This window comes from Octopus sinensis, linkage group LG30 (genome assembly GCF_006345805.1).
Source record: "Octopus sinensis linkage group LG30, ASM634580v1, whole genome shotgun sequence".
In the NCBI taxonomy this organism is placed as follows: domain Eukaryota; kingdom Metazoa; phylum Mollusca; class Cephalopoda; order Octopoda; family Octopodidae; genus Octopus; species Octopus sinensis.
The window spans coordinates 8,826,386-8,854,259 of record NC_043026.1 but is presented as its reverse complement, the minus strand read 5'-3'; the positions used below and the strand labels follow the sequence as shown (position 1 = coordinate 8,854,259).

Below are 27,874 nucleotides of genomic sequence, written 5' to 3'. Positions count from 1 at the left end.
AGTTTTAAACTTCGTATACTGGTAGAATGTGTTACATAAAACATATTTTCCTCTTGGCTTTATTGAGAAAATTGTGTAGTTTGTAAGATATTTCGTCTTTAATTTCAAGCATTTCGGCAATTTCAACCAATCACTCACGTCTATTGAGGTAAAAAAACATTCTGTGCCGTATGAATATGTCCCTTGTTTAAGAAACAGATTGGGGATCTTTTCTGTTTGAACGGCAGTTTTTAACATAATTTCTAGGTAACTAAAAAGTTTTAAACTTCGTATACTGGTAGAATGTGTTACATAAAACATCTTTTCCTGTTGGCTTTATTGAGAAAATTCTGTAGTTTGTAACATGTTTGTAAGATATTTGTAAGATATTTTCTTCAACGGCCGTTTTTTCTACAGATACAGTAAATAGGTGTTCTACGAAAACGCGATATTTTGGCAAAATCGTATTCTATATCGATGATATCAGAATCCGAAAACATTTTTTGGACCCCCCCCCCAAAAAAAAAACCCCAGACATCGGTGGGGTGCACGTGTTGTGCCTACATCGATATTTATGTATATATGCGTAAATTACGACGAGGTCGACTTTGCCTTTAATATCTTTGCTGGGGCGGGACACAATAAAATAAATACTAGTTGTCTACTGAGGTCAAGGTAAGCGACTTAGGCCCCCCCCCCCAACACCTCCGCCGATATTGCTGGCGTTGTGTCAAAATTTGAAACCAATATTTCATACGCATGCGCACGAAACGTACGTACGCCCCCATTCATTACGTTACGACAAACATTTGATGTCTGGTGCCAGAATTTCTCTCAATTCACTCCTAAACACATTTGTAATAGATTTCTCAACCACCTGAAGCACTCATAACAACAACAACACCATCCTTTATAAAGACATTTCCGTAAGTATTAAACAACGAAAACATTTAATCTTTTAATACTTTGGTGTCTCAGATGTCCTTTGATCTGTTCCACATTTGGCTGCTATTTCTAGCTATGGCGGCAACCTCCTACACGCTCCATCGTTTCTTCTTTAAGTTTGTTTGTTGTGTGTTTTAGGTGGAGAAATGTTCTTAAAATAAACTCCAACCACAGAAATGCTGAGAATCCAATGCTTTATTATAATTTATCGAACCCTTGTTTCTTGATATAAGGTAAGGGACATAATTAGTAAGCGGGGCAAAATGAGTATTTTCCCGTTTCTCCTAATTTGTTTGGATTTATGATTTTTGTGAGTATTGCTACATTATATTTTAGGACTGGGGATGGCGGCGAGCTGGCAGAAGGGTTAACACCCCGGGCGAAATGCGTGGACGTATTTCGTCTGCCGTTACGTTCTGAGTTTAAATTCCGGCGGGGTCGATAAATAAAGTACCAGTTACGCACTGGGGTCGATGTAATCGACTTAATACCTATGTCTGTCCTTGTTTCTTCCCTCTGTGTTTAGCCCCTTGTGGGCAGTAAAAAAATAGATATTTCGTCTGCCGTTACGTTCTGAGTTCAAATTCCGCCGGGGTCGACTTTGCCTTTCATCCTTTCGGGGTCGATATAATCGACTTAATCCGTTTTTCTGGCCTTGTTTGTCCCCTCAGTGTGTAGCCCCTTGTGGTGAGTAAAGAAATATATATTTAGGACTGGGAATTTGTCCTTATAGTTGTTGGAGTTGCAGGTCCTTTTTAATATCAAGAAATTTTCCCTCAACTCTCAATCCGATAATAATCGAGGTTACTAATAAATTATCTGGATGATGTTCGGTGTTTAACCATCAATATTCTTCTCTCTCTTAGATTCCAGATCAATTTTTAACCCCCGTTTAGTGTCTAATTTGGTAATTTTCAATTATCAAAAATTATGACTAAGATGGGGCAAAATGAGTAATGACTACTTTCAATAATCTCTTGTTAGTGGATGGAAGCACTCCGTCGGTTACGACGATGAGCACTCCACAAACACGTGTACCCTTAACGTAGTTCTCGGGGACATTCAGCGTGACACAGAGTGACAAGGCCGGCCCTTTGAAATACAGGTACAACAGAAACAGGAAGTAAGAGTGAGAGAAAGTTGTGGTGAAAGAGTACAGCAGGGATCACCACCATCCCCTGCCGGGGCCTCGTGGAGCTTTTTGGTGTTTTCGCTCAATAAACACTCACAACGCCCGGTCTGGGAATCGAAACCGCAATCCTACGACCGCGAGTCCGCTGCCCTAACCACGAAGAGATCTTGAAGAAACTGTTGATGATATTTTATGTTGATTTTTTCCCCCCATTTATTCGATATTCATTAATTTCACATCATTTGCAATTTTTCTCTGATTCTCTTTCATTTGAATTCGATACTTAAATAGCTTTTTGCATTTCTGATCTTTAAGATGTCGAAGGATAGATATTGATGTTTGAGTCTTTGTTTTCAAATGTAATTCTGGATAATTTGAAGAGACAATTTCACCTTTTCTTGCCTCTGCCAAATTTCTCTTTCTACACACTCAAAGAGAACAATGATAATTTCCTGAAAGAGTGATTCTGTTATAATGTTTTCAATGCATTCAGGGAAGGCCATTTGCTTGGCTGATAAACTTTTTGTAATCATTCGTGGAATCTCCTCATGGGGCAAAATGAGTAATGACTATTTCCAGTAATTTTTTCCCTTTATGGAATTAAAGAGAAGAAATTGTGAGCTGTTAGGTAACTAGTCACAGACATACATTTTCTACAATATCCTCTGGCCTTGTGAATGGATTTGGGAGATGGAAACTGAAGGAAGCCCAATATATATGTGGGTGTGTTGTCCTCCCACCCCTTCAACACTTGACAAACAGTGTTGGTGTGTTTATGTCCCCATAAACCTGTGGTTTGGCAAAAGTGGCTGATAGAATAAGTGCTAAGCTCAAAAAATAAGTCCTAGCATTGATTCTATTGACTGAAGCCTTTAAAGTTGGTGCTCCAGCATGACCACAGTCAAAACAACTGAAACCAGTAAAAAAGTGTATGTGTGTGTTTTTATGAATGTGGAGCTGGAGTTTAGAAATATTTTAGCTTCAAACAGGATTTTGTGATGTAAATATTAATAAATTAGAAAGTTCTGTTGTTCAGTTAAATGTTTATTTCTAGAGTTTATCTTTATGGAAATGTTGAATCTGTATTTTTTTAAGTAGCCTCCATATCTTACACTGTTGTTTCTTTATTATTTCAGAATATCAGATGACATTGGCATAACTGAAGATACATTCTCATTATTTATCAGCTTTTTAAAGACCAAAATGGAAATATTGTACAGAACAGATATATAAGATTGTTTCTATAAATCTGTGGTGGAATTCCTCTGATATATTTACTCTGAAATGTGTTATTAGCAAACCTTCTGGACATCACTGGCTGGAGTGTCTACAAGATGAGCCTGTTTGCAGATTGAATGTGGATAAATTTAGTTGTTTTGTGACAAAGGTAACAGTGGCCAGAAATACAACAGTTGAAATATTTGTAAACAAAAGACTATAGAAGCAAAAAGAATAAAAAAAGAAGGTATATTGTGAAGTTGAAGGAAAAATAATGGAAAAGAGTGAGAAAGTGAAGGAACAGATTTTACCAGAAGTTAGCAAAAAAGAGAGACAAAAATTGTCACATGACTGTGATGTGTGTAAAAAGTCTTTCTCAAGTAAATGTAACTTAAATAGTCACAAACGTATTCATACAGGAGAGAAGCCATTTCACTGTGAAATCTGTGGTAAATCATTCTCTCAAAGTGGCAGCTTAGCTAAACATAAACGTATTCATACAGGAGAGAAGCCATATTCCTGTAATATCTGTGGCAAATTATTTTCTGATAACAGTGCTCTAACTCAACATAAACGTATTCATACAGGAGAGTCACCATATCATTGTAGTGTCTGTGGTACAAGATTCTCTGACCAAAGTGTTTTAAATAATCACCAGCATTGTCATACAGGAGAGAAGCCATTTCAATGTGACATCTGTGGTAAATCATTCTCTCATAGAAGTGCTTTAACTAATCACAAGCGTATTCATACAGGAAAGAAGCCATATTCCTGTAATATCTGTGGTAAATTATTTCCTGGTAAAAGTGCTCTAACTTATCATAAACGTATTCATACAGGAGAGTCACCATATCCTTGTGATATCTGTGGTAAATCATTCACCATGAGTTCTAACTTAACTGGACACAGACGTATTCATACAGGAGAAACACCATATTCTTGTGATATCTGTGGTAAATTATTCTCTCAAAATATTTATTTGACTTTACACAAACGTATTCATACAGGAGAGACACTATTTCACTGTGAAATCTGTGGTAAATCATTCTCTCAAAGTGGCAACTTAGCTAAACATAAACGTATTCATACAGGAGAGACACCATATTCTTGTGATGTCTGTAATAAATCTTTCTCTACCAGTAGTAACCTAATGACCCATAAACGTATTCATACAGGAGAGACACCATATTCTTGTGATATCTGTGGAAGGTCATTTACTCAACATAGCAGCTTAACTTCTCACAAATGTGTTCATAAGGGGAAGAAGCAATCCCACTAATATTTAAACTAAATCATAATCTCTAAGGGGTTACTGAAACCCTTTACCATGTACGTTATTCTGTCGAATGCGATGTTTATATATTCACATTATTTTCAATTTGCCATCCAAAGGTTTAGTAAAATTCTATCAATTAGAAAAAAGATATTTAATTTTAATTCTCAAATTTTTATCAATTTTTGCGTGATATTAAAGGGACACTACTCATATATGAACTTAGGCGCACACACACAGACACAGGAGACAAAAGACAATACAAAGAGTTTTCAAATTGAGTAAACAGGAGTAGTTGTGTGGTAAGTAGCTTGCTTACCTTTGTCGGAGACAGATGTGTTTGTTTTTGGCAGAGAGTTCTTGCTGCTTGATGTCACGTCTTTCGTCGTGAAATATTGAACTTTGAGGCTCGACTACAGGTAGGCGTTTGTCGTATATTTTGAGGGTTTAGTGGAGTTTGTTGCCCTGTATTTAATATTTTTTGGTGAGTAATAGACTCCAATCTGCTCCAGACATTTGCCTGCCTGTGGCCGCCTATAAAGACTCACTTTGCAGTGAGAATTGTGTTTTCGAGGAGGCATAGCCCCTCCGCAAAAATTAATTTCTTTGCGAAAATTATCTTCGTGTCTGTGGATTACCAAGGAGTACAAGGCAGGAAGGACTGTTTTTGCAAGGTGGACGTGAGTGTTTTGGCTCTGGACAATTACAAGAAAAAAGAACAAAAACAGAGAAGGTTGTCGAGGCCAGTGATTTTGTTTTATCTGAGCTGGGTGTAATTTGTTATATTGTTATTTTTTGTTAACAAATTTCGCCTGCTGCTGTTTTGTGAATTTAGTGGGAATATTTTGGATTCATTAAAAAAAAAAAAAGCAGTGGAGGGACGTATCCTCGCCCGAATGATTAGAACCTGGTACAGTTACCGTTGGCTGTAGCCAGTATTGTGTTTGGATTTCTTTTACCAATTACGGTAAAGACGATTCATACCAAGGAACCTATGTACATTTGGCCAGGAGTACCTTTTCGGCCGAAAATTAATTTATTTCTTTGCCTGGATTTGAACTCTCTTCTTCAAAGCTTTCGTTTATTTAAAAAAATAAAAGAACTCTTTTTTGAACTGTTATTTTTTATTTTATTTCTTCCCTTCTTTTTTTGTGTCTTGTTTTATTTTCTTACATTTTGAACTGTAATTGAACTTTGTGTTGAAATGGCAAAGGAATTTCTTGTGTGGGACTTGACAGCTCCCAAAAAATGGTTAAAAGAGCTTGAAAGGAAGACGGTGGTGTTGAGGACTTACTCAAAGTCAATGACTGAAACAAGTAAAAGAGTAAGGAGTATATAATTGCCATTAGTGTTTTGATAAATAAAACAGAAGCCTGTGTATGAAACTGGTCTTTTTCCTACTTCAGTTATTTCATTTTTCTCTTATAAAATACACACATACAGGAGGGGTAAACTATACATATAATAATACTTTGAATGGGGCTCTCAAGAAAGAATAAAAGCAATTACCCAATTAATGACAGGTATTACTACGAGTAGTATATATACATATACACACACAAAGGAACCATCTGAACGTGGCCGCTGCCAGCGCAGCCCGTCTGTCCTCCGTGCAGGTTGCACGTAAAAAGCACCATCCGATTGTAGCTGTTGCCAGCATCGTTTGGCCTCCGTGCCAGTGGCACGTGAAAGCAACCACTACACTAACGGAGTGGTTGGCATTAGGAAGGGCATCCAGCTGTAGAAACTTTGTCAGATCAGACTGGGCCTAGTGCAGCCTTCTGGTTTCCCAGACCCCAGTTGAACCGTCAGAAATTTTAACAAACTCGATCTGGAATAGTGGAAGTTGTATCACAGTTGAAATTCTGTAGCATTGGTTATGAGTTTTGCTGGCGAGTTAACTGTGGCTGGTCTAGTTTGTGTGCCTGGAGTTACCTTTATATAAAAGAATGACAAGAAGAACCAGGTAAATTGAAGGCAACTATTATTTATTACAACTCTTTATAAAAATACATGGCAAATTTCTTACAAATTGTGAAGTAACAGGTTTGGCAAGTTTTAACAAACTCTATCTGGAACAGTGGGAGTTGTATCACAGTTGAAATTCTGTAGCATCTTCATGGCTTGGTTCTGTTTGTTGGGCAGCATCTGTTGTTGAGATCTGTCCGTTGCTGTAGAGGAAGTACAAGTTTACCAGGCCAGAGAGAGAGATCAGGATGAAGACAGAAACGGGTGTGCCGCCACAAAGGAGATACATGGTTACCCAGCCCGAGGGAAAAGCAGGAGAAGGTGATAGAGGGTGGGAGACAACACGATGGATATAGTGGCTAAATGATGGGCGTATTCACTAGGGAGGGGATCAGAACATAAATGGGGATCCTTGAGTAAAGGAAGAAAGAGATATAGATGGTGGCAAGTGCCAGGGCACAACCTTGGGGTTTAAACGTCATAATATAAGGGACAGGATACTGCAAAGGCGGTATTTCGCCTGCCGTTGGGCTCTGAGTTCAAATTCCGCCGAGGTCCATTAAATAAGTACCAGTTATGCACTGGGGTCGATGTAATCGACTTAATCCGTTTGTCCCCTCTGTGTTTAGCCCCTTGTGGGGAGTAAAGGAATAGGATACTGCAAAGGAAGCATGATTAGAGTGTAGGGTGTGTTGAGTGATGACAACCTGGGTATTATATAGGGTCAGGGGGCTACCGGATAGCAATGATACAGAGGAACAGCACCATGAGGACAGGATTGGGGGAGTGAGAGGTAGGCATAGTGTATGGAAGGAATGTGAAGAAGAGATGTAGATTGGTTTGTTGGGGGCAGGGTGTGTAAAAAGTTTTCTTGTTACATGTGGGTGGAAGACATAGGTTGAGGGCAAGCCAGTAGCAATAATACAGTAAGACAGGGAATGGGGGTGGAACATACAGGTCAGGACTAGCGGAGAGCAATGCTACAGTGAGACAGGGCAGGACTGTATTTAAAATATCCGATCGTGGCCATTTGCCAGCCTCGTCTGGCACCTGTGCAGGTGGCACGTAAAAAGCACCCACTACACTCATGGAGTGGTTGGCATTAGGAAGGGCATCCAGCTGTAGAAACACTGCCAGATCAGACAACCTGGTGCAGCCTTCGGGCTTCCCAGACCCCAGTTGAACCGTCCAACCCATGCTAGCATGGAAAACGGACGTTAAATGATGATGATGAAATATTTTCAATGGCAGTCAATAATGGCCCCTTATGGTCCTTGTGAGAAGTAAGAAGTGTTGGTACATCTACTGTCCACTCTTTAGAATTTAAACCAGCCATATCTGGCCCAAATATTCTGCCTATTTTATGATCAAAGTAGTCAGAGTTGGCTTCTTACACCTACCCTACAATGTCATTGTGAAAATACACAATCATATCATCAAAATTTGAAAGCTGTGGGTTAATGCAGGACAAATTGAAAATTATGTGAATAAATAACCCTCACATTCGACAGAATAATCTGCATGGTAAAGGGTTCAGTCACCCCTTACAGATTATGATTTAGCACAAATATCAGTGGGATTGCTTCTTCCCCTGATGAACACGTTTGTGAGAAGTTAAGTTGCCACGTTGAGTGAATGACCTTCCACAGATATCACAAGGATATGGCTTCTCTCCTGTATGGATACGTTTGTGAGAAGTTAAGCTGCCATGTTGAGTGAATGACCTACCACAGATATCACAAGAATATGGTGTCTCTCCTGTATGAATACGTTTGTGAGAAATGGAAGCACTTTGGTCAGAGAATGATTTACCACAGATATCACAGTGATATGGTGTCTCTCCTGTATGAATACGTTTATGAGTAGTTAGGCTGCCACTTTCAGAGAATGATTTACCACAGATATCACAAGAATATGGTCTCTCCCCTGTATGAATACGTTTGTGTGTAGTCAAGTTACCTTTTTGAAAGAATGATTTACCACAGACATCACAGTGAAATGGCTTCTCTCCTCTATGATCATGTTTGTGAGATTTTAAAACACTTTGGACAGAGAATGATGTACCACAGACATCACAGTGATAGGGCTTCTCTCCTGTATGAATACGCTTATGTCTAGTTAGGTTCGTACTAAGAGAGAAAGATTTGCCACAGATGTCGCACTGATACAGCTTCTCTCCTGTATGAATACGTTTGTGAGCAGTTAAGTTCCCACTTTGAGAGAATGATGTACCACAGACATCACAGTGATAGGGCTTCTCTCCTGTATGAATACGCTTATGTGTAGTTAGGTTACTACTAAGAGAGAAAGATTTGCCACAGATGTCGCAGTAATACAGCTTCTCTCCTGTATGAATACGTTTGTGAGCATTTAAACTCCCACTTTGAGAGAATGATGTACCACAGATGTCACAAGAATGTGGTGTCTCTCCTGTATGAATACGTCTGTGTTTAGTTATGTTACTACAGGAAGAGAAAGATTTGCCACAGATGTTGCACTGATATGGCTTCTCTCCTGTATGAATACGTTTATGAGTAGTTAGGTTCCTACTGGCAGAGAAAGATTTGCCACAGATGTTGCACTGATATAGCTTCTCTCCTGTATGGAAACGTTTGTGTTTAGCTAAGTTCCCACTTTGAGTGAATGATTTACCACAGATATCACAAGAATACGGTGTCTCTCCTGTATGAATACGCTTGTGAGAATTTAAATCACTTCGGTCAGAGAATGATTTACCACAGACATCACAACGATAAGGCTTCTCTCCAGTATGAATACGTTTGTGTTTAGTCAAGTTATTATTTTGAGAGAATGATTTACCACAGGTGTCACAGTGAAATGGTTTCTCCCCTGTATGAATACGCTTGTGCATATTCAAGCGACCCTTTTGAGAGAATGATTTACCACAGTTGTCACAATGAAATGGCTTCTCTACCGTATGAATACGTTTGTGCTTATACAAGTTACCCTTTTCAGAGAAGGACTTTTTACACACATCACAGTCATGTGACAATTTTTGTTTCCCTTTTTCTTCTGGAAAAGTCAGATCCTTTAGTTTCTCACAATATATATATATATATATATATATATATATATATATATATATATATGTTTTCTTCTTTGTACTTCTATAGTCTTTTGTTTGCAAGTATTTCGACTGCTGTATTTCTGTCCACTGTTACCTTTGTCCCAAAACTCGTTAGTAAATTTACCCAAGTTTAATTTGCAAAGAGACACATCTTGTAGACACTCCAGCCAGTGATGTCCAGAAGATTTGCTAATAACACATTTCAGAGTAAATATATCAGAGGAATTCCACCACAGATTTGTAGAAACAATCTTATATATCTGTTCTGTACAATATTTTCATTTTGGTCTTTAAAAGATGATAAATAATGAGAATGTATCTTCAGTTATGCCAATGTCATCTGATATTCTGAAATAATAAAGAAACAACAGTGTAAGATATAGAGGCTACTGAAAAAAATACAGATTCAACGTTTCCATAAAGATAAACTCTAGAAATAAACATTTACCTGAACAACAGAACTTTTTTAATTTATTAAAATTTACATCAGAAAATCTTGTGTGAAGTTAACATATTTCTAAATTCCAGTTACACATTCTTACTGCACAACATTCATATGTGTGTGTGTGTGTATATATATATATTTACCACCAGCCCCTTCACTTTTCACTTGAAAAAAAAAAAACAAACATATTTTTGCCCTTAAAAACGATGGGAGAAACCTTTTCGGTAACAAAAAAATAAAATATTGTAAATATTTTCAAAGGAAAAAGTGTGATTTAAGGGAGATTTGGCTGTTGTTTCTAGCACATCCTAAGACAACCCTCCTCGTTTCACTTTCCCATCTTTTGAAGTTTTTCTCTTCATAAACACATTTATGATTTTTTTTCAACCCTATTCTTCGCCCCTGGTTGCTTCTGTTTACGATTTAAGATATCGGTGAGTCTGAGGCCGTTTCTGGCATTTATCCACAGTGAAAACACAAGAAACGTGGGAAAATGATGGAAAGTGTAGAAGGTAGCCTCCATAGCTAGAAATAGCAGCCAAATGTCGCACAAATCAAAGGACATCTGAGACACGAAGTATTTAGAAATTAAATAGTTTAATACTTACGGAAATGGTTTTAAAAAGGATGGTGTTGTTGTTAGAAGTGCGTCAGGTGGTTGAGAAATGTATTATAAATGTGTTTGGGAGTGAATTGAGAGAAATTCCGACTGAAATCAAGTTTGTTAAAATGAAGGAATTTAGGCGGAAATACGCTTAGTGCGCATGCGTATGAAATACTGGTTTTTCTTCTTTTTTTCTTTTGTTTTTTAAAGATTTTGGTAGAAAACCAGAAATTTCGGGGAGGGTCAAGTGTCAGTCGATTTCATGGACCCGAGTAGTCAACTGGTATTTATTTTATTGAACCCTAGCAGAAAAAGGTGAAAGGCAAAGTTTAATGGATCTTTTCTGTTTGAACGGCAGTTTTTAACATAATTTCTAGGTAACTAAAAAGTTTTAAACTTCGTATACTGGTAGAATGTGTTACATAAAACATCTTTTCCTGTTGGCTTTATTGAGAAAATTCTGTAGTTTGTAAGATATTTCGTCTTTAATTTCAAGCATTTCGGCAATTTCAACCAATCACTCACGTCTATTGAGGTAAAAAAACATTCTGTGCCGTATGAATATGTCCCTTGTTTAAGAAACAGATTGGGGATCTTTTCTGTTTGAACGGCAGTTTTTAACATAATTTCTAGGTAACTAAAAAGTTTTAAACTTCGTATACTGGTAGAATGTGTTACATAAAACATCTTTTCCTCTTGGCTTTATTGAGAAAATTCTGTAGTTTGTAAGATATTTCGTCTTTAATTTCAAGCATTTCGGCAATTTCAACCAATCACTCACGTCTATTGAGGTAAAAAAAACATTCTGTGCCGTATGAATATGTCCCTCGTTTAAGAAAAAGATTGGGGATCTTTTCTGTTTGAACGGCAGTTTTTAACATAATTTCTAGGTAACTAAAAAATTTTAAACTTCGTATACTGGTAGAATGTGTTACATAAAACACCTTTTCCTTTTGGCTTTATTGAGAAAATTCTGTAGTTTGTAAGATATTTGTAAGATATTTGTAAGATATTTTCTTCAACGGCCGTTTTTTCTACAGATACAGTAAATAGGTGTTCTACGAAAACGCGATAGTTTGCCAAAATCGTATTCTATATCGATGATATCAGAATCCGAAAACATTTTTGGGACCCCCCCCCCCTAAAAAAAAAACACCCAGACATCGGTGGGGTGCACGTGTTGTGCCTACATCGATATTTATGTATATATGCGTAAATTACGACGAGGTCGACTTTGCCTTTAATATCTTTGCTGGGGCGGGACACAATAAAATAAATACTAGTTGTCTACTGAGGTCAAGGTAAGCGACTTAGGCCCCCCCCCAACACCTCCGCCGATATTGCTGGCGTTGTGCCAAAATTTGAAACCAATATTTCATACGCATGCGCACGAAACGTACGTACGCCCCCATTCATTACGTTACGACAAACATTTGATGTCTGGTGCCAGAATTTCTCTCAATTAACTCCGAAACACATTTGTAATAGATTTCTCAACCACCTGACGCACATCTAACAACAACACCATCCTTTATAAAGACATTTTCGTAAGTATTAAACAACGAAAACATTTAATCTTTTAATACTTTGGTGTCTCAGATGTCCTTTGATCTGTTCCACATTTGGCTGCTATTTCTAGCTATGGCGGCAACCTCCTACACGCTCCATCGTTTCTTCTTTAAGTTTGTTTGTTGTGTGTTTTAGGTGGAGAAATGTTCTTAAAATAAACTCCAACCACAGAAATGCTGAGAATCCAATGCTTTATTATAATTTATCGAACCCTTGTTTCTTGATATAAGGTAAGGGACATAATTAGTAAGCGGGGCAAAATGAGTATTTTCCCGTTTCTCCTAATTTGTTTGGATTTATGATTTTTGTGAGTATTGCTACATTATATTTTAGGACTGGGGATGGCGGCGAGCTGGCAGAAATGCGTGGACATATTTCGTCTGCCGTTACGTTCTGAGTTCAAATTCCGCCGGGGTCGACTTTGCCTCTCATCCTTTCGGGGTCGATAAATAAAGTACCAGTTACGCACTGGGGTCGATGTAATCGACTTAATACCTATGTCTGTCCTTGTTTCTCCCCTCTGTGTTTAGCCCCTTGTGGGCAGTAAAAAAATAGATATTTCGTCTGCCGTTACGTTCTGAGTTCAGATTCCGCCGAGGCCGACTTTGCCTTTCATCCTTTCGGAGTCGATATAATCGACTTAATCCGTTTTTCTGGCCTTGTTTGTCCCCTCAGTGTGTAGCCCCTTGTGGTGAGTAAAGAAATATATATTTAGGACTGGGAATTTGTCCTTATAGTTGTTGGAGTTGCAGGTCCTTTTTATTATCAAGAAATTTTCCCTCAACTCTCAATCCGATAATAATCGAGGTTACTAATAAATTATCTGGATGATGTTCGGTGTTTAACCATCAATATTCTTCTCTCTCTTAGATTCCAGATCAATTTTTACCCCCCGTTTAGTGTCTAATTTGGTAATTTTCAATTATCAAAATCATGACTAAGATGGGGCAAAATGAGTAATGACTACTTTCAATAATCTCTTGTTAGTGGATGGAAGCACTCCGTCGGTTACGACGATGAGCACTCCACAAACACGTGTACCCTTAACGTAGTTCTCGGGGACATTCAGCGTGACACAGAGTGACAAGGCCGGCCCTTTGAAATACAGGTACAACAGAACAGGAAGTAAGAGTGAGAGAAAGTTGTGGTGAAAGAGTACAGCAGGGATCACCACCATCCCCTGCCGGGGCCTCGTGGAGCTTTTTGGTGTTTTCGCTCAATAAACACTCACAACGCCCGGTCTGGGAATCGAAACCGCAATCCTACGACCGCGAGTCTGCTGCCCTAACCACGAAGAGATCTTGAAGAAACTGTTGATGATATTTTATGTTGATTTTTTTCCCCCCATTTATTCGATATTCATTAATTTCACATCATTTGCAATTTTTCTCTGATTCTCTTTCATTTGAATTCGATACTTAAATAGCTTTTTGCATTTCTGATCTTTAAGATGTCGAAGGATAGATATTGATGTTTGAGTCTTTGTTTTCAAATGTAATTCTGGATAATTTGAAGAGACAATTTCACCTTTTCTTGCCTCTGCCAAATTTCTCTTTCTACACACTCAAAGAGAACAATGATAATTTCCTGAAATAGTGATTCTGTTATAATGATTTCAATGCATTCAGGGAAGGCCATTTGCTTAGCTGATAAACATTTTGTAATCATTCGTGAAATCTCCTCATGGGGCAAAATGAGTAATGACTATTTCCAGTAATTTTTTCCCTTTATGGAGTTAAAGAGAAGAAATTGTGAGCTGTTAGGTAACTAGTCACAGACATACATTTTCTACAATATCCTCTGGCCTTGTGAATGGATTTGGGAGATGGAAGCTGAAGGAAGCCCAATATATTTGTGTGTGGGTGGGTGTGTTGTCCTCCCACCTATTCAACACTTGACAAACAGTGTTGGTGTGTTTATGTCCCCATAAACCTGTGGTTTGGCAAAAGTGGCTGATAGAATAAGTGCTAAGCTCAAAAAATAAGTCCTAGCATTGATTCTATTGACTGAAGCCTTTAAAGTTGGTGCTCCAGCATGACCACAGTGAAAACAACTGAAACCAGTAAAAAAGTGTGTGTGTGTATTTATGAATGTGGAGCGGGAGTTTAGAAATATGTTAGCTTCAAACAGGATTTTGTGATGTCAATATTAATAAATTAGAAAGTTCTGTTGTTCAGTTAAATGTTTGTTTCTAGAGTTTATCTTTATGGAAATGTTGAATCTGTATTTTTTTAAGTAGCCTCTATATCTTACATTGTTGTTTCTTTATTGTTTCAGAATATCAGATGACATTGGCATAACTGAAGATACATTCTCATTATTTATCATCTTTTAAAGACCAAAATGAAAATATTGTACAGAACATATATATAAGATTGTTTCTATAAATCTTTGGTGGAATTCCTCTGATATATTTACTCTGAATTGTGTTATTAGCAAACCTTCTGGACATCACTGGCTGGAGTGTCTACAAGATGAGCCTGTTTGCAGATTGAATGTGGATAAATTTAGTTGTTTTGTGACAAAGGTAACAGTGGCCAGAAATACAACAGTTGAAATATTTGTAAACAAAAGACTACAGAAGCAAAAAGAATAAAAAAAGAAGGTATATGGTGAAGTTGAAGGAAAAATAATGGAAAAGAGTGAGAAAGTGAAGGAACAGATTTTACCAGAAGATAGCAAAAAAGAGAGACAAAAATTGTCACATGACTGTGATGTGTGTAAAAAGTCTTTCTCAAGTAAAGGTAACTTAAATAAGCACAAACGTATTCATACAGGAGAGAAGCTATTTCACTGTGAAATCTGTGGTAAATCATTCTCTGACCGAAATCATTTAAATTCTCACATACGTGTTCATACTGGAGAGAAGCCATTTCACTGTGAAACCTGTGGTAAATCATTCTCTCAAAGAAGTGCTTTAACTAAACACAAACCTATTCATACAGGAAAGAAGCCATATTCCTGTAATATCTGTGGTAAATTATTTCCTGGTAAAAGTGCTCTAACTTATCATAAACGTCTTCATATAGGAGAGAAGTCATTTCAGTGTGATATTTGTGGTAAATCATTCTCTCAAAGAAGTGCTTTAACTAATCACAAACCTATTCATACAGGAAAGAAGCCATATTCCTGTAATATCTGTGGTAAATTATTTCCTGGTAAAAGTGCTCTAACTTATCATAAACGTATTCATACAGGAGAGTCACACTATCATTGTGATATCTGTGGTAAATCATTCACCGTGAGTTCTAACTTAACTGGACACAGACGTATTCATACAGGAGAAACACCATATTCTTGTGATATCTGTGGTAAATTATTCACTGAAGAAATTTATTTGACTTTACACAAACGTATTCATACAGGAGAGACACCATTTCACTGTGAAATCTGTGGTAAATCATTCTCTCAAAGTGGCCACCTAACTACTCATAAACGTATTCATACAGGAGAGACACCATATTCTTGTGATGTCTGTAATAAATCTTTCTCTACCAGTAGTAACCTAATGACCCATAAACGTATCCATACAGGAGAGAAGCTATTTCCTTGTGATATCTGTGGTAGGTCATTCACTCAACATAGCAGCTTAACTTCTCACAAATGTGTTCATAAGGGGAAGAAGCAATCCCACTGATATTTAAACTAAATCATAATCTCTAAGGGGTTACTGAAACTCTTTACCATGCAGGTTATTCTGTCGAATGTGATGTTTATTTATTCACATTATTTTCAATTTGCCATCCAAAGGTTTAGTAAAATTCTATCAATTAGAAAAAAGATATTTAATTTTAATTCTCAAATTTTTATCAATTTTTGCGTGATATTAAATGGACACTACTCATATATGAACTTAGGCGCACACACACAGACACAAGAGACAAAAGACAATACAAAGAGTTTTCAAATTGAGTAAACAGGAGTAGTTGTGTGGTAAGTAGCTTGGTTATCTTTGTCGGAGACGGACGTGTTTGTTTTTGGCGGAGAGTTCTTGGTGCTTGATGTCACATCTTTCGTTGTGAAATATTGAACTTTGAGGCTCGACTACAGGTAGGCGTTTGTCGTATTTTTTGAGGGCTTAGTGAAGTTTGTTGCCCTGTATTTAATATATTTTGGTGAGTAATAGACTCCAGTCTGCTCCAGACATTTTCCTGCCTGTGGCCGCCTTTACAGACTCACTTTGCAGTGAGAATTGTGTTTGCGAGGAGGCGTAGCCCCTCCGCAAAAATTAATGTGTTTTGAAATTGTCTTTGTGTTTTCCACCGGATTTACCACGGAGTACCATGGATTCTTTTTGCAAGGTGTTTTACCAGCTGGACATTTGGCCTGGAGTACCTTTTTTGGCCTAAAAAAGAGAAAAGAGAAAAAAGAAAAAATTTAATTCCTTTGTCTGGATTTGAACTCTCTTCTTCGAGCTCTCATTTATTTTTTGAAAAAGAACTTTTTTGACCTGCTATTTCTAATTTTGTTTCTTCCCTTCTGTTGTATTTTTCATTCTCCTTTTTGTGTCTATTTTTATATCTTTATACTTCGAACTGTTATTGAACTTTGTGTTACCATGGCAAAGGAATTTACGGTGTGGGAATTGACACCTCCCAAAAAGTACTTAAAAGAGCTGGAGGAGGAGGCTGTGGTGTTGAGGACTTACTCGAAGTCGCTCCACACCACAGCCGTCTTCCCGAAGGCCACCATACTGAACGAGCTGGCGGATTACATGCCAGCCCTTAAATTTATCGCACGGGGAGTGAAATACGCAACGGTCTGGTTGCTGTTTGACTCCCCAAAAGAAGCTTGCGATTTTGCAAGCCAGCCCCTTGAGGGCAAAGAAGTGTTGTTTCTCCCAAATTACAAGGGAGAAAAATTATTGAGAGCCTGGATCTGCGGCTTACCACCCGGCGTTGAACCCGAGTGGATAGAGGATTCTATCCGCTGGGGTCTGGATGGTAGCAGTTCCAAGCTGCTGAATGTAAAAGTGTTGCCTGCGGCTGATTGGGAAGGGGCAAAAGCTGTGTTGACCCTGTGGACCCAATCAGCCAAAAGTCTGGTTTTCCCAGATTTCTTGAGGATGGCCGTGTCCAGGTATCCGGTGATGCTTGAGGGACGCCCCCCCCCCCCCCAGGTGTCACCTGTGCCTGGAGACCGGCCACATTAAGAAGAACTGCCCCAAGGACCAAAGTAGGATGCTAGAGCAGTTGATGTTGGAGCCTCTTCCTGTCTCCTCAAAGGAGGGAGAGAAACAGAACGAGGAAGCAATAACTTCCTCAACGAGAAAAAGAAAAGTGGGAAACAATGGTGACCCACCAAAAGACCCGGAAGCTGTGAGAGAAAAAGAGGATCCGTTGTGTGCAACACCAGAACCTAAACCTCCCGCGGCCCAAGGAAAAAAGAAAAGAAACGGGACGCCGCCGTGCAGATTTTGACACACAGACGGCCTCTCCCGAGCCTCCTCAGGTGGATGAACCGTCGGAGGTCAATTATGTGGTCCTCTTCCACAAAGGAGGGACCATGGAGAACAAGATAAGGAAAATGAAATGGAGAGGCCAATGGAAGGGTCTCCGGTCCTGCACAGAGGACCCTAAGTGGCCTTCGCAGGTAGCTGCGGAGCTCCTATTGGAAAATGATCTGTGCAGGATCGCGAATACCTTTACATTTCTACTTGTGCGGCCTGGTTGGAAGCGGGTGAGTGTTTCAAGGAAGCAAGAGCGCTGGTCGGCCGGGTAACTGAAACCTGTGGATGCTGTGCATCATATTGAAAAAGAGGTTCGTTGCCTCTTGTGACATTTGTAAAATTTTGAACATTTTTGAACTTATTGAAAAAAGGACATTGTCTTAGAGAAGCAGGGGTCGGCGGGCGCTTTCGTCTTCTCCCATCACCATCTTCGTTCCATCACCATCATTAATTAATGTCTATGTCCAGCCCGCGAGTTCTTGCTGCTTGATGTCACGTCTTTCGTCGTGAAATATTGAACTTTGAGGCTTGACTACAGGTAGGCGTTTGTCGTATTTTTTGAGGGCTTAGTGGAGTTTGTTGCCCTGTATTTAATATTTTTTGGTGAGTAATAGACTCCAGTCTGCTCCAGACATTTGCCTGCCTGTGGCCGCCTATAAAGACTCACTTTGCAGTGAGAATTGTGTTTTCGAGGAGGCGTAGCCCCTCTGCAAAGATTAATTTCTTTGCGAAAATTATCTTAGTGTCTGTGGATTACCAAGGAGTACAAGGCAGGAAGGACTGTTTTTGCAAGGTGGACGTGAGTGTTTTGGCTCTGGCCAATTACAAGAAAAAAGGACAAAAACAGAGAAGGTTGTCGAGGCCAGTGATTTTGTTTTATCTGAGCTGGGTGTAATTTGTTATATTGTTCTTTTTTGTTAACAAATTTCGCCTGCTCTCGGTGGCTGCTGTTTTGTGAATTTAGTGTGAATATTTTGGATTCATTAAAAAAAAAAAAAGCAGTGGAGGGACGTATCCTCGCCCGAATGATTAGAACCTGGTACAGTTACCGTTGGCTGTAGCCAGTATTGTGTTTGGATTTCTTTTACCAATTACGGGTAAAGACGATTCATACCAAGGAACCTATGTACATTTGGCCAGGAGAACCTTTTCAGCCGAAAATTAATTTATTTCTTCGCCTGGATTTGAACTCTCTTCTTCAAAGCTTTCGTTTATTTAAAAAAATAAAAGAACTCTTTTTTGAACTGTTATTTTTTATTTTATTTCTTCCCTTCTTTTTTTGTGTCTTGTTTTATTTTCTTACATTTTGAACTGTAATTGAACTTTGTGTTGAAATGGCAAAGGAATTTCTTGTGTGGGACTTGACAGCTCCCAAAAAATGGTTAAAAGAGCTTGAAAGGAAGACGGTGGTGTTGAGGACTTACTCAAAGTCAATGACTGAAACAAGTAAAAGAGTAAAGAGTATATAATTGCCATTAGTGTTTTGATAAATAAAACAGAAGCCTGTGTATGAAACTGGTCTTTTTCCTACTTCAGTTATTTCATTTTTCTCTTATAAAATACACACATACAGGAGGGGTAAACTATACATATAATAATACTCTGAATGGGGCTCTCAAGAAAGAATAAAAGCAATTACCCAATTAATGACAGGTATTACTACGAGTAGTTTATAGACATATACACAGACAAAGGAACCATCCGAATGTGGCCGCTGCCAGCGCAGCCCGTCTGTCCTCCGTGCAGGTTGCACGTAAAAAGCACCATCCGATCATGGCTGTTGCCAGCCTCGCCTGGCCCCCATGCGGTGGCACATAAAAAGCAACCCATGACACTCACGGAGTGGTTGGCATTAGGAAGGGCATCCAGCCATAGAAACTTTGTCAGATCAGACTGGGCCTAGTGCAGCCTTCTGGCTTCCCAGACCCCAGTTGAACCATCAGAAATTTTAACGAACTCTATCTGGAACAGTGGAAGTTGTATCACAGTTGAAATTCTGTAGCATTGGTTATGAGTTTTGCTGGCGAGTTAACTGTGGCTGGTCTAGTTTGTGTGCCTGGAGTTACCTTTATATAAAAGAATGACAAGAAGAACCAGGTAAATTCAATGCAACTATTATTTATTACAACCCCTTATAAAAATACATGGCAAATGTCTTACATATTGTGAAGTAACAGGTTTGGCAAGTTTTAACGAACTCTATCTGGAACAGTGGGAGTTGTATCATAGTTGAAATTCTGTAGCATCTTCATGGTTTGGTTCTGTGTGTTGGGCAGCATCTGTTGTTGTGATCTGTCCGTTGCTGTAGAGGAAGTACAAGTTTACCAGGCCAGAGAGAGAGAGAGAGAGAGAGAGAGATGTGGAATGAAGACAGAAACGGGTGTGCTGCCACAAAGGAGATACATGGTTACCCAGCCTGAGGGAAATGCAGGAGAAGGAGATAGAGGGTGGGAGACAACACGATGGAGATAGTGGCAAAATGATGGGCGTATTCACTAGGGAGGGGATTAGAGCATAGATGAGGATGGTTGAGTAAGGGAAGAAAGAGATATAGATGGTGGCAAGGGCCAGGGCATACCCTTGAGGTTTAAACGTCATAATATAAGGGACAGGATACTGCAAAGGTGGTGAGCTGGCAGAAACGTTAGGCTCTGAGTTCAAATTCCGCTGAGGTCGACTTTGCTTTTCATCCTTTCGGGGTCGATTAAATAAGTACCAGTTATGCACTGGGGTCGATGTAATTGACTTAATCCCTTTGTCTGTCCTTGTTTGTCTCCCCTCTGTGTTTAGCCCCTTGTGGGTAATAAAGGAATAGGATACTGCAAAGGAAGCATGATTAGAGTGTAGGGGGCGTTGAGTGATGACAAGCTGGGTATTATATAGGGTCAGGGGGCTACCGGATAGCAATGATAAAGAGGAACAGCACCATGAGGACAGGATTGGGGGAGTGAGAGGTAGGCATAGTGTATGGAAGGAATGTGAAGAAGAGATGTAGATTGGTTTGTTGGGGGTAGGGTGTGTAAAAAGTTTTCTTGTTACATGTGGGTGGAAGACATAGGTTGAGGGAGATGTACTCTACTCTTTTACTCGTTTCAGTCATTTGACTATGGCCATCCTGGAGCGCCGCCTTTTTGTCGAGCAAATCGACCCCGGGACTTATTCTTTGTAAGCCCAGTACTTATTCTATCAGTCTCTTTTGCCGAACCGCTAAGTAACGGGGATGTAAACACACCAGCATCGGTTGTCAAGCAATGCTAGGGGGACAAACACAGACACAAACGCATACACACACACACATATATATATATATATATACACATATACGACAGGCTTCTTTCAGTTACCATCTACCAAATCCACTCACAAGGCATTGGTTGGCCCGGGGCTATAGCAGAAGACACTTGCCCCAGATGCCATGCAGTGGGACTGAACCTGGAACCATGTGGTTGGTTAGCAAGCTACTTACCACACAGCCACTCCTGCGCCTATGTGTGACTATCAACGTGACAATTCATGAGAAAAATAACCATTTTAAATTCCTAAATTGGTGGTAGTGCTGCAGGCATTCTCCATGGCAAAAACCAGGCTGTTCATCAGGGAATTGCTGGATTTGTCAAAGTTCATTCTATGCCAGAACAGAAAAGGAAAAAAGGTGACACACTGTCTAACTATAAATGTATTCACACAGGAGATGTGGTTCAAGTGTGTGTGGTAACTGCCTCCCAATCAGGGTTTTATGTCGCCACAGCTAAGACAATTTTCCTGTGGGATATTTTTTTAATAAAGGCAATTTTTCTCAGATCGCAAAATTTTGTTTTCCATGAGTTTTGTTACAAAAGTGCCAAAACCTATTTCTTTACTACCCACAAGGGGCTACATACAGAGGGGACAGACAAACGGATTAAGTCGATTATATCGACCCCAGTGCGTAACTGGTACTTACTTAAGCGACCACAAAAGGCAAAGTCGACCTCGGCAGAATTTGAACTCAGAACTAAGCGGCAGACGAAATACCTATTTCTTTACTACCCACAAGGGGCTAAACACAGAGGGGACAAACAAGGACAGACAAACGGATTAAGTCGATTATATCGACCCCCAGTGCGTAACTGGTACTTATTTAATTGACCCTGAAAGGACGAAAGGCAAAGTCGACCTCGGCGGAATTTGAACTCAGAACGTAGCGGCTGACGAAATACCTATTTCTTTACTACCCACAAGGGGCTAAACACAGAAGGGACAAACAAAGGGATTAAGTTGATTATATCAACCCCAGTGCGTAACTGGTACTTATTTAATCGACCCCGAAGGGACGAAAGGCAAAGTCAACCTCAGCGGAATTTGAACTCGGAACTTAGCGGCAGACGAAATACCGCTAAGCATTTTGCCGGCGTGCTAACGATTCTGCCAGTTCACTAAGTGTCAAAACCAATTAGCATAAATGTGTGGTAAAAACCCTGCTCCCAAATACATTGTTCTGGGGTCAGTCCCACTGCATGGCACCTTGGTCAAATGTCTTCTTATATAGTCTGAGGTTGACCCAAACCTTGTCGATTTGGTATATGAAATTTGAAAGAAGCTATTGTTTGTATATACTCACACCTAGACACACACACACAAAAGAATTACAGTATTAGCGGTTTAACAAAACAGACTGATAGAATAAGTGCTAAGCTTTCAAAGAATAAATTCTGGAATTGACTTGTTCTACTAAAGGCGGTGCTCCAGCATGACCACTGTCAAAAATGACAAACAAGTGAATGAATAAAAGTGATACCAGTGCCGGTGGCACATAAGAGAACCATCCGAACGTGACCGTTGCCAGCACCGCCCCAATTGGCCTCCGTGCCAGTGGCACGTAAAAAGCACCATCCGATCGTGGCTGTTTGCCAGCCTCATCTGGCATCTGTGCTGGTAGTACGTAAAAAGAACCATCCGATCGTGGCCGTTTGCCAGCCTCGTCTGGCACCTGTGCCGGTGGCACGTATAAAGCACCATCTGATCGTGGCTGTTTGCCAGCCCTGTCTGGCCTCCGTGCCGGTGGCACGTAAAAAGCACCATCCGATCGTGGCCGTTTGCCAGCCTCGTCTGGCACCTGTGCCGGTGGTACGTAAAAAGTACCATCCGATCGTGGCTGTTTGCCAGCCTCGTCTGGCACCTGTGCCGGTGGTACGTAAAAAGAACCATCCGATCGTGGCCGTTTGCCAGCCTCGTCTGGCACCTGTGCCGGTGGCACGTATAAAGCACCAACTGATCGTGGCTGTTTGCCAGCCTTGTCTGGCCTCCGTGCCGGTGGCACGTAAAAAGCACCATCCGATCGTGGCCGTTTGCCAGCCTCGTCTGGCACCTGTGCCGGTGGTACGTAAAAAGTACCATCCGATCGTGGCTGTTTGCCAGCCTCGTCTGGCACCTGTGCCGGTGGTACGTAAAAAGAACCATCCGATCGTGGCCGTTTGCCAGCCTCGTCTGGCACCTGTGCCGGTGGCACGTATAAAGCACCAACTGATCGTGGCTGTTTGCCAGCCTTGTCTGGCCTCCGTGCCGGTGGCACGTAAAAAGCACCATCCGATCGTGGCCGTTTGCCAGCCTCGTCTGGCACCTGTGCCGGTGGTACGTAAAAAGTACCATCCGATCGTGGCTGTTTGCCAGCCTCGTCTGGCACCTGTGCCGGTGGTACGTAAAAAGAACCATCCGATCGTGGCCGTTTGCCAGCCTCGTCTGGCACCTGTGCCGGTGGCACGTATAAAGCACCAACTGATCGTGGCTGTTTGCCAGCCTTGTCTGGCCTCCGTGTCGGTGGCACGTAAAAAGCACCATCCGATCGTGGCCGTTTGCCAGCCTCGTCTGGCACCTGTGCCGGTGGTACGTAAAAAGCACCATCCGATCGTGGCCGTTTGCCAGCCTCGTCTGGCACCTGTGCCGGTGGTACGTAAAAAGCACCATCCGAACGTGGCCATTTGCCAGCCTTGTCTGGCACCTGTGCCGGTGGTACGTAAAAAGTACCATCCGATCGTGGCCGTTTGCCAGACTCATCTGGCACCTGTGTCGGTGGCACGTAAAAAGCACCCTCCGATCGTGGCCGTTTGCCAGCCTCGTCTGGCACCTGTGCCGGTGGTACGTAAAAAGCACCATCCGATCGTGGCCGTTTGCCAGCCTCGTCTGGCACCTGTGCCGGTGGTACGTAAAAAGCACCATCCGATCGTGGCCGTTTGCCAGCCTCGTCTGACATCTGTGCCGGTGGTACGTAAAAAGCACCCACTACACTCACGGAGTGGTTGACGTTAGGAAGGGCATTCAGCCGTAGAAACACTGCCAGATCAGACTGGAGCCTGGTGCAGCCTTCTGGCTTCCCAGACCCCAGTTGAACCGTCCAACCCATGCTAGCATGGAAAATGGACGTTAAACGATGATGATGATGGTGTATATACATAGGTGCAAGAGTGGCTATGTGGTAAATAATTTGCTTCTCAACCTCATGGTTCTAGGTTCAATCCCACTATATGACACTGGGCAAGTGTCTTCTACTATAGGGTATTCTTTCGATATTAGTCCCGTTTACATCATGTGTATTTGTTTACATTTGAAGAACATCGTCACTTTCCGTAAAATTTGTATTTTTTTTATATATAGGCGCAGGAGTGGCTGTGTGGTAAGTAGCTTGCTAACCAACCACATGGTTGCGGGTTCAGTCCCACTGCGTGGCATCTTGGGCAAGTGTTGTCTACTATAGCCCCGGGCCGACCAATGCCTTGTGAGTGGATTTAGTAGACGGAAACTGAAAGAAGCCCGTCGTATATATACATATATATATATAGGCGCAGGTGTGGCTGTGTGGTAAGTAGCTTGCTAACCAACCACATGGTTCTGGGTTCAGTCCCACTGCGTGGCATCTTGGGCAAGTGTCTTCTGCTATAGCCCCGGGCTGACCAATGCCTTGTGAGTGGATTTAGTAGACGGAAACTGAAAGAAGCCTGTCGTATGTATGTATATATATATGTGTGTGTGTATGTGTGTTATTTCCCTTACAAACCAGAGCAACGCCGGGCGATACTGCTAGTATATATATATATATATATATATATATATATATATATATATATATATATACATATATATACGACGGGCTTCTTTCAGTTTCCGTCTACCAAATCCACTCGCAAGGCTTTGGTCGGCCCGAGGCTATAGCAGAAGACAAAACGACTTTTTCACAGTCGTAATCTACAGCATCTGAAGCGAATTTGTTGAAAATTTCATTAGAAAATATCCTTTTTTTTCTGGAATTCGACAACTGAGGTCCATGGAATCAAATTACGCACCACCCCTCTGCCAAAATTGCTGGCCTAGTGCCAAAATTTGAAACCAATATTTCACCCCCCCCCCCAAAATTGCTGGCCTTGTGCTAAAATTTGAAGCCAGTATTTTATACGCATGCGCACGAAACGTACTTCCGTCTCCATTCATTACGTCTTGACACACGTGTCTGGTGCCAGAATTTCTCTCAATTCACTCCCAAACACATTTATAATAGATTTCTCAACCACCTGAAGCACTCATAACAACGACAACACCATCCTTTGTAAAAACATTTTCGTGAGTATTAAACAATAAAAACATTTAATCTTTTAATAATTCGTATCTCAGATGTCCTTTGATGTGTGCGTAATTTGGCTGCTATTTCTAGCTATGGCGGCAACCTCCTACACGCTCCATCATTTTTCCGCGTTTGTTTGTTGTGTGTTTTAGTTGAGGAAATATTCCCAAATAAACTCCAACCACAGAAATGCTGAGAATCCAATGCTTTATTATAATTGATCGAATGCTTGTCACTTGATATGGGGAAGGGGACGAAATTAGTAAGCGGGGCAAAATGAGTAATTTCCTATTTCTCCCAACGTGTTCGTAATTGTTATACTGTGTTGTTCGTTCCTTCCCGAGCCATGCCTTGCTCATAAGGGCCGGTTTCCCTGGCGTATAGGTTCCCCACCTGGACTGGACGCCAGTCCGTCGCAGGTGAGCTGCAATATGCAGGAGGAAAGAGTGAGAGAAAGTTGTGGCGAAAGAGTCAGCAGAAGTTTCACCATTACCTTCTGCCGGAGCCGAGGTGTTTTCGCTCATAAACACACACATCGTTCGGTCTGTGATTCGAACCCGCGATCCGTCGACCGCTAGTCCGCTGCTCTAACCACTAGGCCATGTGCCTCCCCAATTGTTATACTGTGGGTATTGCTACATTATGTTTAGGACTGAAAATAGGTTGCAGGTCCATTTTTTTATTTTCAAGAAAATTTTCCCCAACTTTCAACCCGATTGTAATTGAGATTGCAGATTAAAATATCGATTTTGGCAATCTTTCGTTTCATAGAAAAAAAGCACCTTTTTGATGTAAATAATTTTTGGTGGGAAGGAAGAGCAAGTCTTCTTCTATCATACTCTCAATTTTGGTCAACTTGCGCTGCAGGGTCTCAGAGGAGATAGTGTTAGTTGAAGGCTACCAAACCTGCCATACACAGACAACTTCAACTTTACATATATATATATAAATGTGAATGTGTAGCTGGAGTTTACAAACACATTAGCTACACACAAGATTTTCTCATGTCAATTTTAATAAATTAAAAAGTTCTGTTGTTCAGGTAAATGTTTATTTCTAGAACTTACCTTTATGGAAATGTTGAATCTGTATTTTTTTAAGTAGCCTCTATATCTTACACTGTTGTTTCTTTATTATTTCAGAATATCAGATGACATTGGCATAACTGAAGATACATTCTCATTATTTATCATCTTTTAAAGACCAAAATGGAAATATTGTACAGAACAGATATATAAGATTGTTTCTATAAATCTATGGCAGAATTCCTCTGATATATTTACTCTGAAATGTGTTATTAGTAAACCTTCTGGACATCACTGGCCAGAGTGTCTACAAGATGTGTCTCTTGGATAAATTCACTAAAGAGTTTTGAGACAAAAGTAACAATGGACTGAAATACAGTAAATGAAATATTTGTAAAAAAAACCAAAAAAAAACTCTAGAAGCAGAAAAGAAGAAAATATATATATATATATATATATATATATATATATATATTGTGATTTTCGAAGAAAAATAATGGAAAAGAGTGGGAAATTAAAGGAACTGATTTTTCCAGAAGAAAAAGGGAAACAAAAATTGTCACATGACTGTGATGTGTGTAAAAAGTCCTTCTCTCAAAAGGCTTACTTAAATAAGCACAAACTTATTCATACAGTAGAGAAACCATTTTACTGCGACATCTGTGGTAAATCATTCTCTCAAAAACTTCATGTAACTAAACACAAGCGTATTCATACAGTGGAGAAGCCATTTCACTGTGACATCTGTGGTAAATCATTCTTTCAAAAACATAACTTGACTAGACACAAACGTCTGCATACAGGGGAGAAGCCATATCCCTGTGATGTCTGTAGTATGTCATTCTCCAACCGAAGTGCCTTAAATTATCACAAGCGTGTTCATACAGGAGAGAAGCCATTTCACTGTGACATTTGTGGTAAATCATTCTTTCAGAAAGGTAGCTTGACTTCACACAAACGTCTTCATACAGGAGAGAAGCCTTATCACTGTGATGTCTGTGGTACATCATTCTCTGACCAAAGTATCTTAACTACTCACATACGCGTTCATACAGGAGAGAAGCCATTTCACTGTAACATCTGTGGTAAATCATTCTCTCAAAGTAGTGTTTTAACTACTCACATACGTGTTCATACAGGGGAGAAGCCATATCACTGCAACATCTGTGGCAAGTCTTTCTCTAAAAGTATTACCCTAACTAAACACAAATGTATTCATACAGGGCAGAAACCATTTGACTGTGACATCTGTGGTAAATCATTCTCTCGAAATTATAACTTGACTGTACACAAACGTATTCATACTGGGGAGAAGCCTTGTCACTGTGATGTCTGTGGTAAATCATTCTGCCAAAGTGACAGCTTAGCTACTCACAAACGTTTCCATATAGGAGAGAAGCCATATGACTGATATCTGTGGTGAATCATTTCCTATAAGTACTTAATTAGTCACTGACATATCTATACAGGAGAGAAACCAGATCATTGTGGAGTCTGTAGTAAATCATTCTCTTCAGCCAGTCTCTTCACTACACACAAACGTATTCATACAGGGGAGAAGCCATTTCACTGTGATATTTGTGGTAAA

General features: G+C 40.2%; 1 protein-coding gene across 6 annotated transcripts; it reads left to right on the top strand.

The window, feature by feature from the left end:
- The first annotated feature begins 273 nt into the window (after positions 1-273).
- On the top strand, positions 274-27,874 carry LOC115226713 (zinc finger protein 708-like). Of its 6 annotated transcripts, none has more exons than XM_036515301.1 (4): positions 936-1,157; positions 3,193-3,723; positions 15,029-15,448; positions 15,617-18,140. In XM_036515301.1, the coding sequence occupies exons 2-4, from the start codon at positions 3,549-3,551 to the stop codon at positions 15,856-15,858; spliced, it is 837 nt and encodes a 278-aa protein (XP_036371194.1). In that variant the 5' UTR covers positions 936-1,157; positions 3,193-3,548; the 3' UTR covers positions 15,859-18,140. The 6 variants fall into 6 exon arrangements, with proteins under 6 accessions (XP_036371191.1, XP_036371192.1, XP_036371194.1 ...); XM_036515300.1 differs by having other exon boundaries at positions 937-1,157; positions 15,029-15,502; positions 15,671-18,140; XM_036515298.1 differs by lacking the exons at positions 15,029-15,448; positions 15,617-18,140 and adding an exon at positions 274-905 and having other exon boundaries at positions 1,063-1,157; positions 3,193-5,517.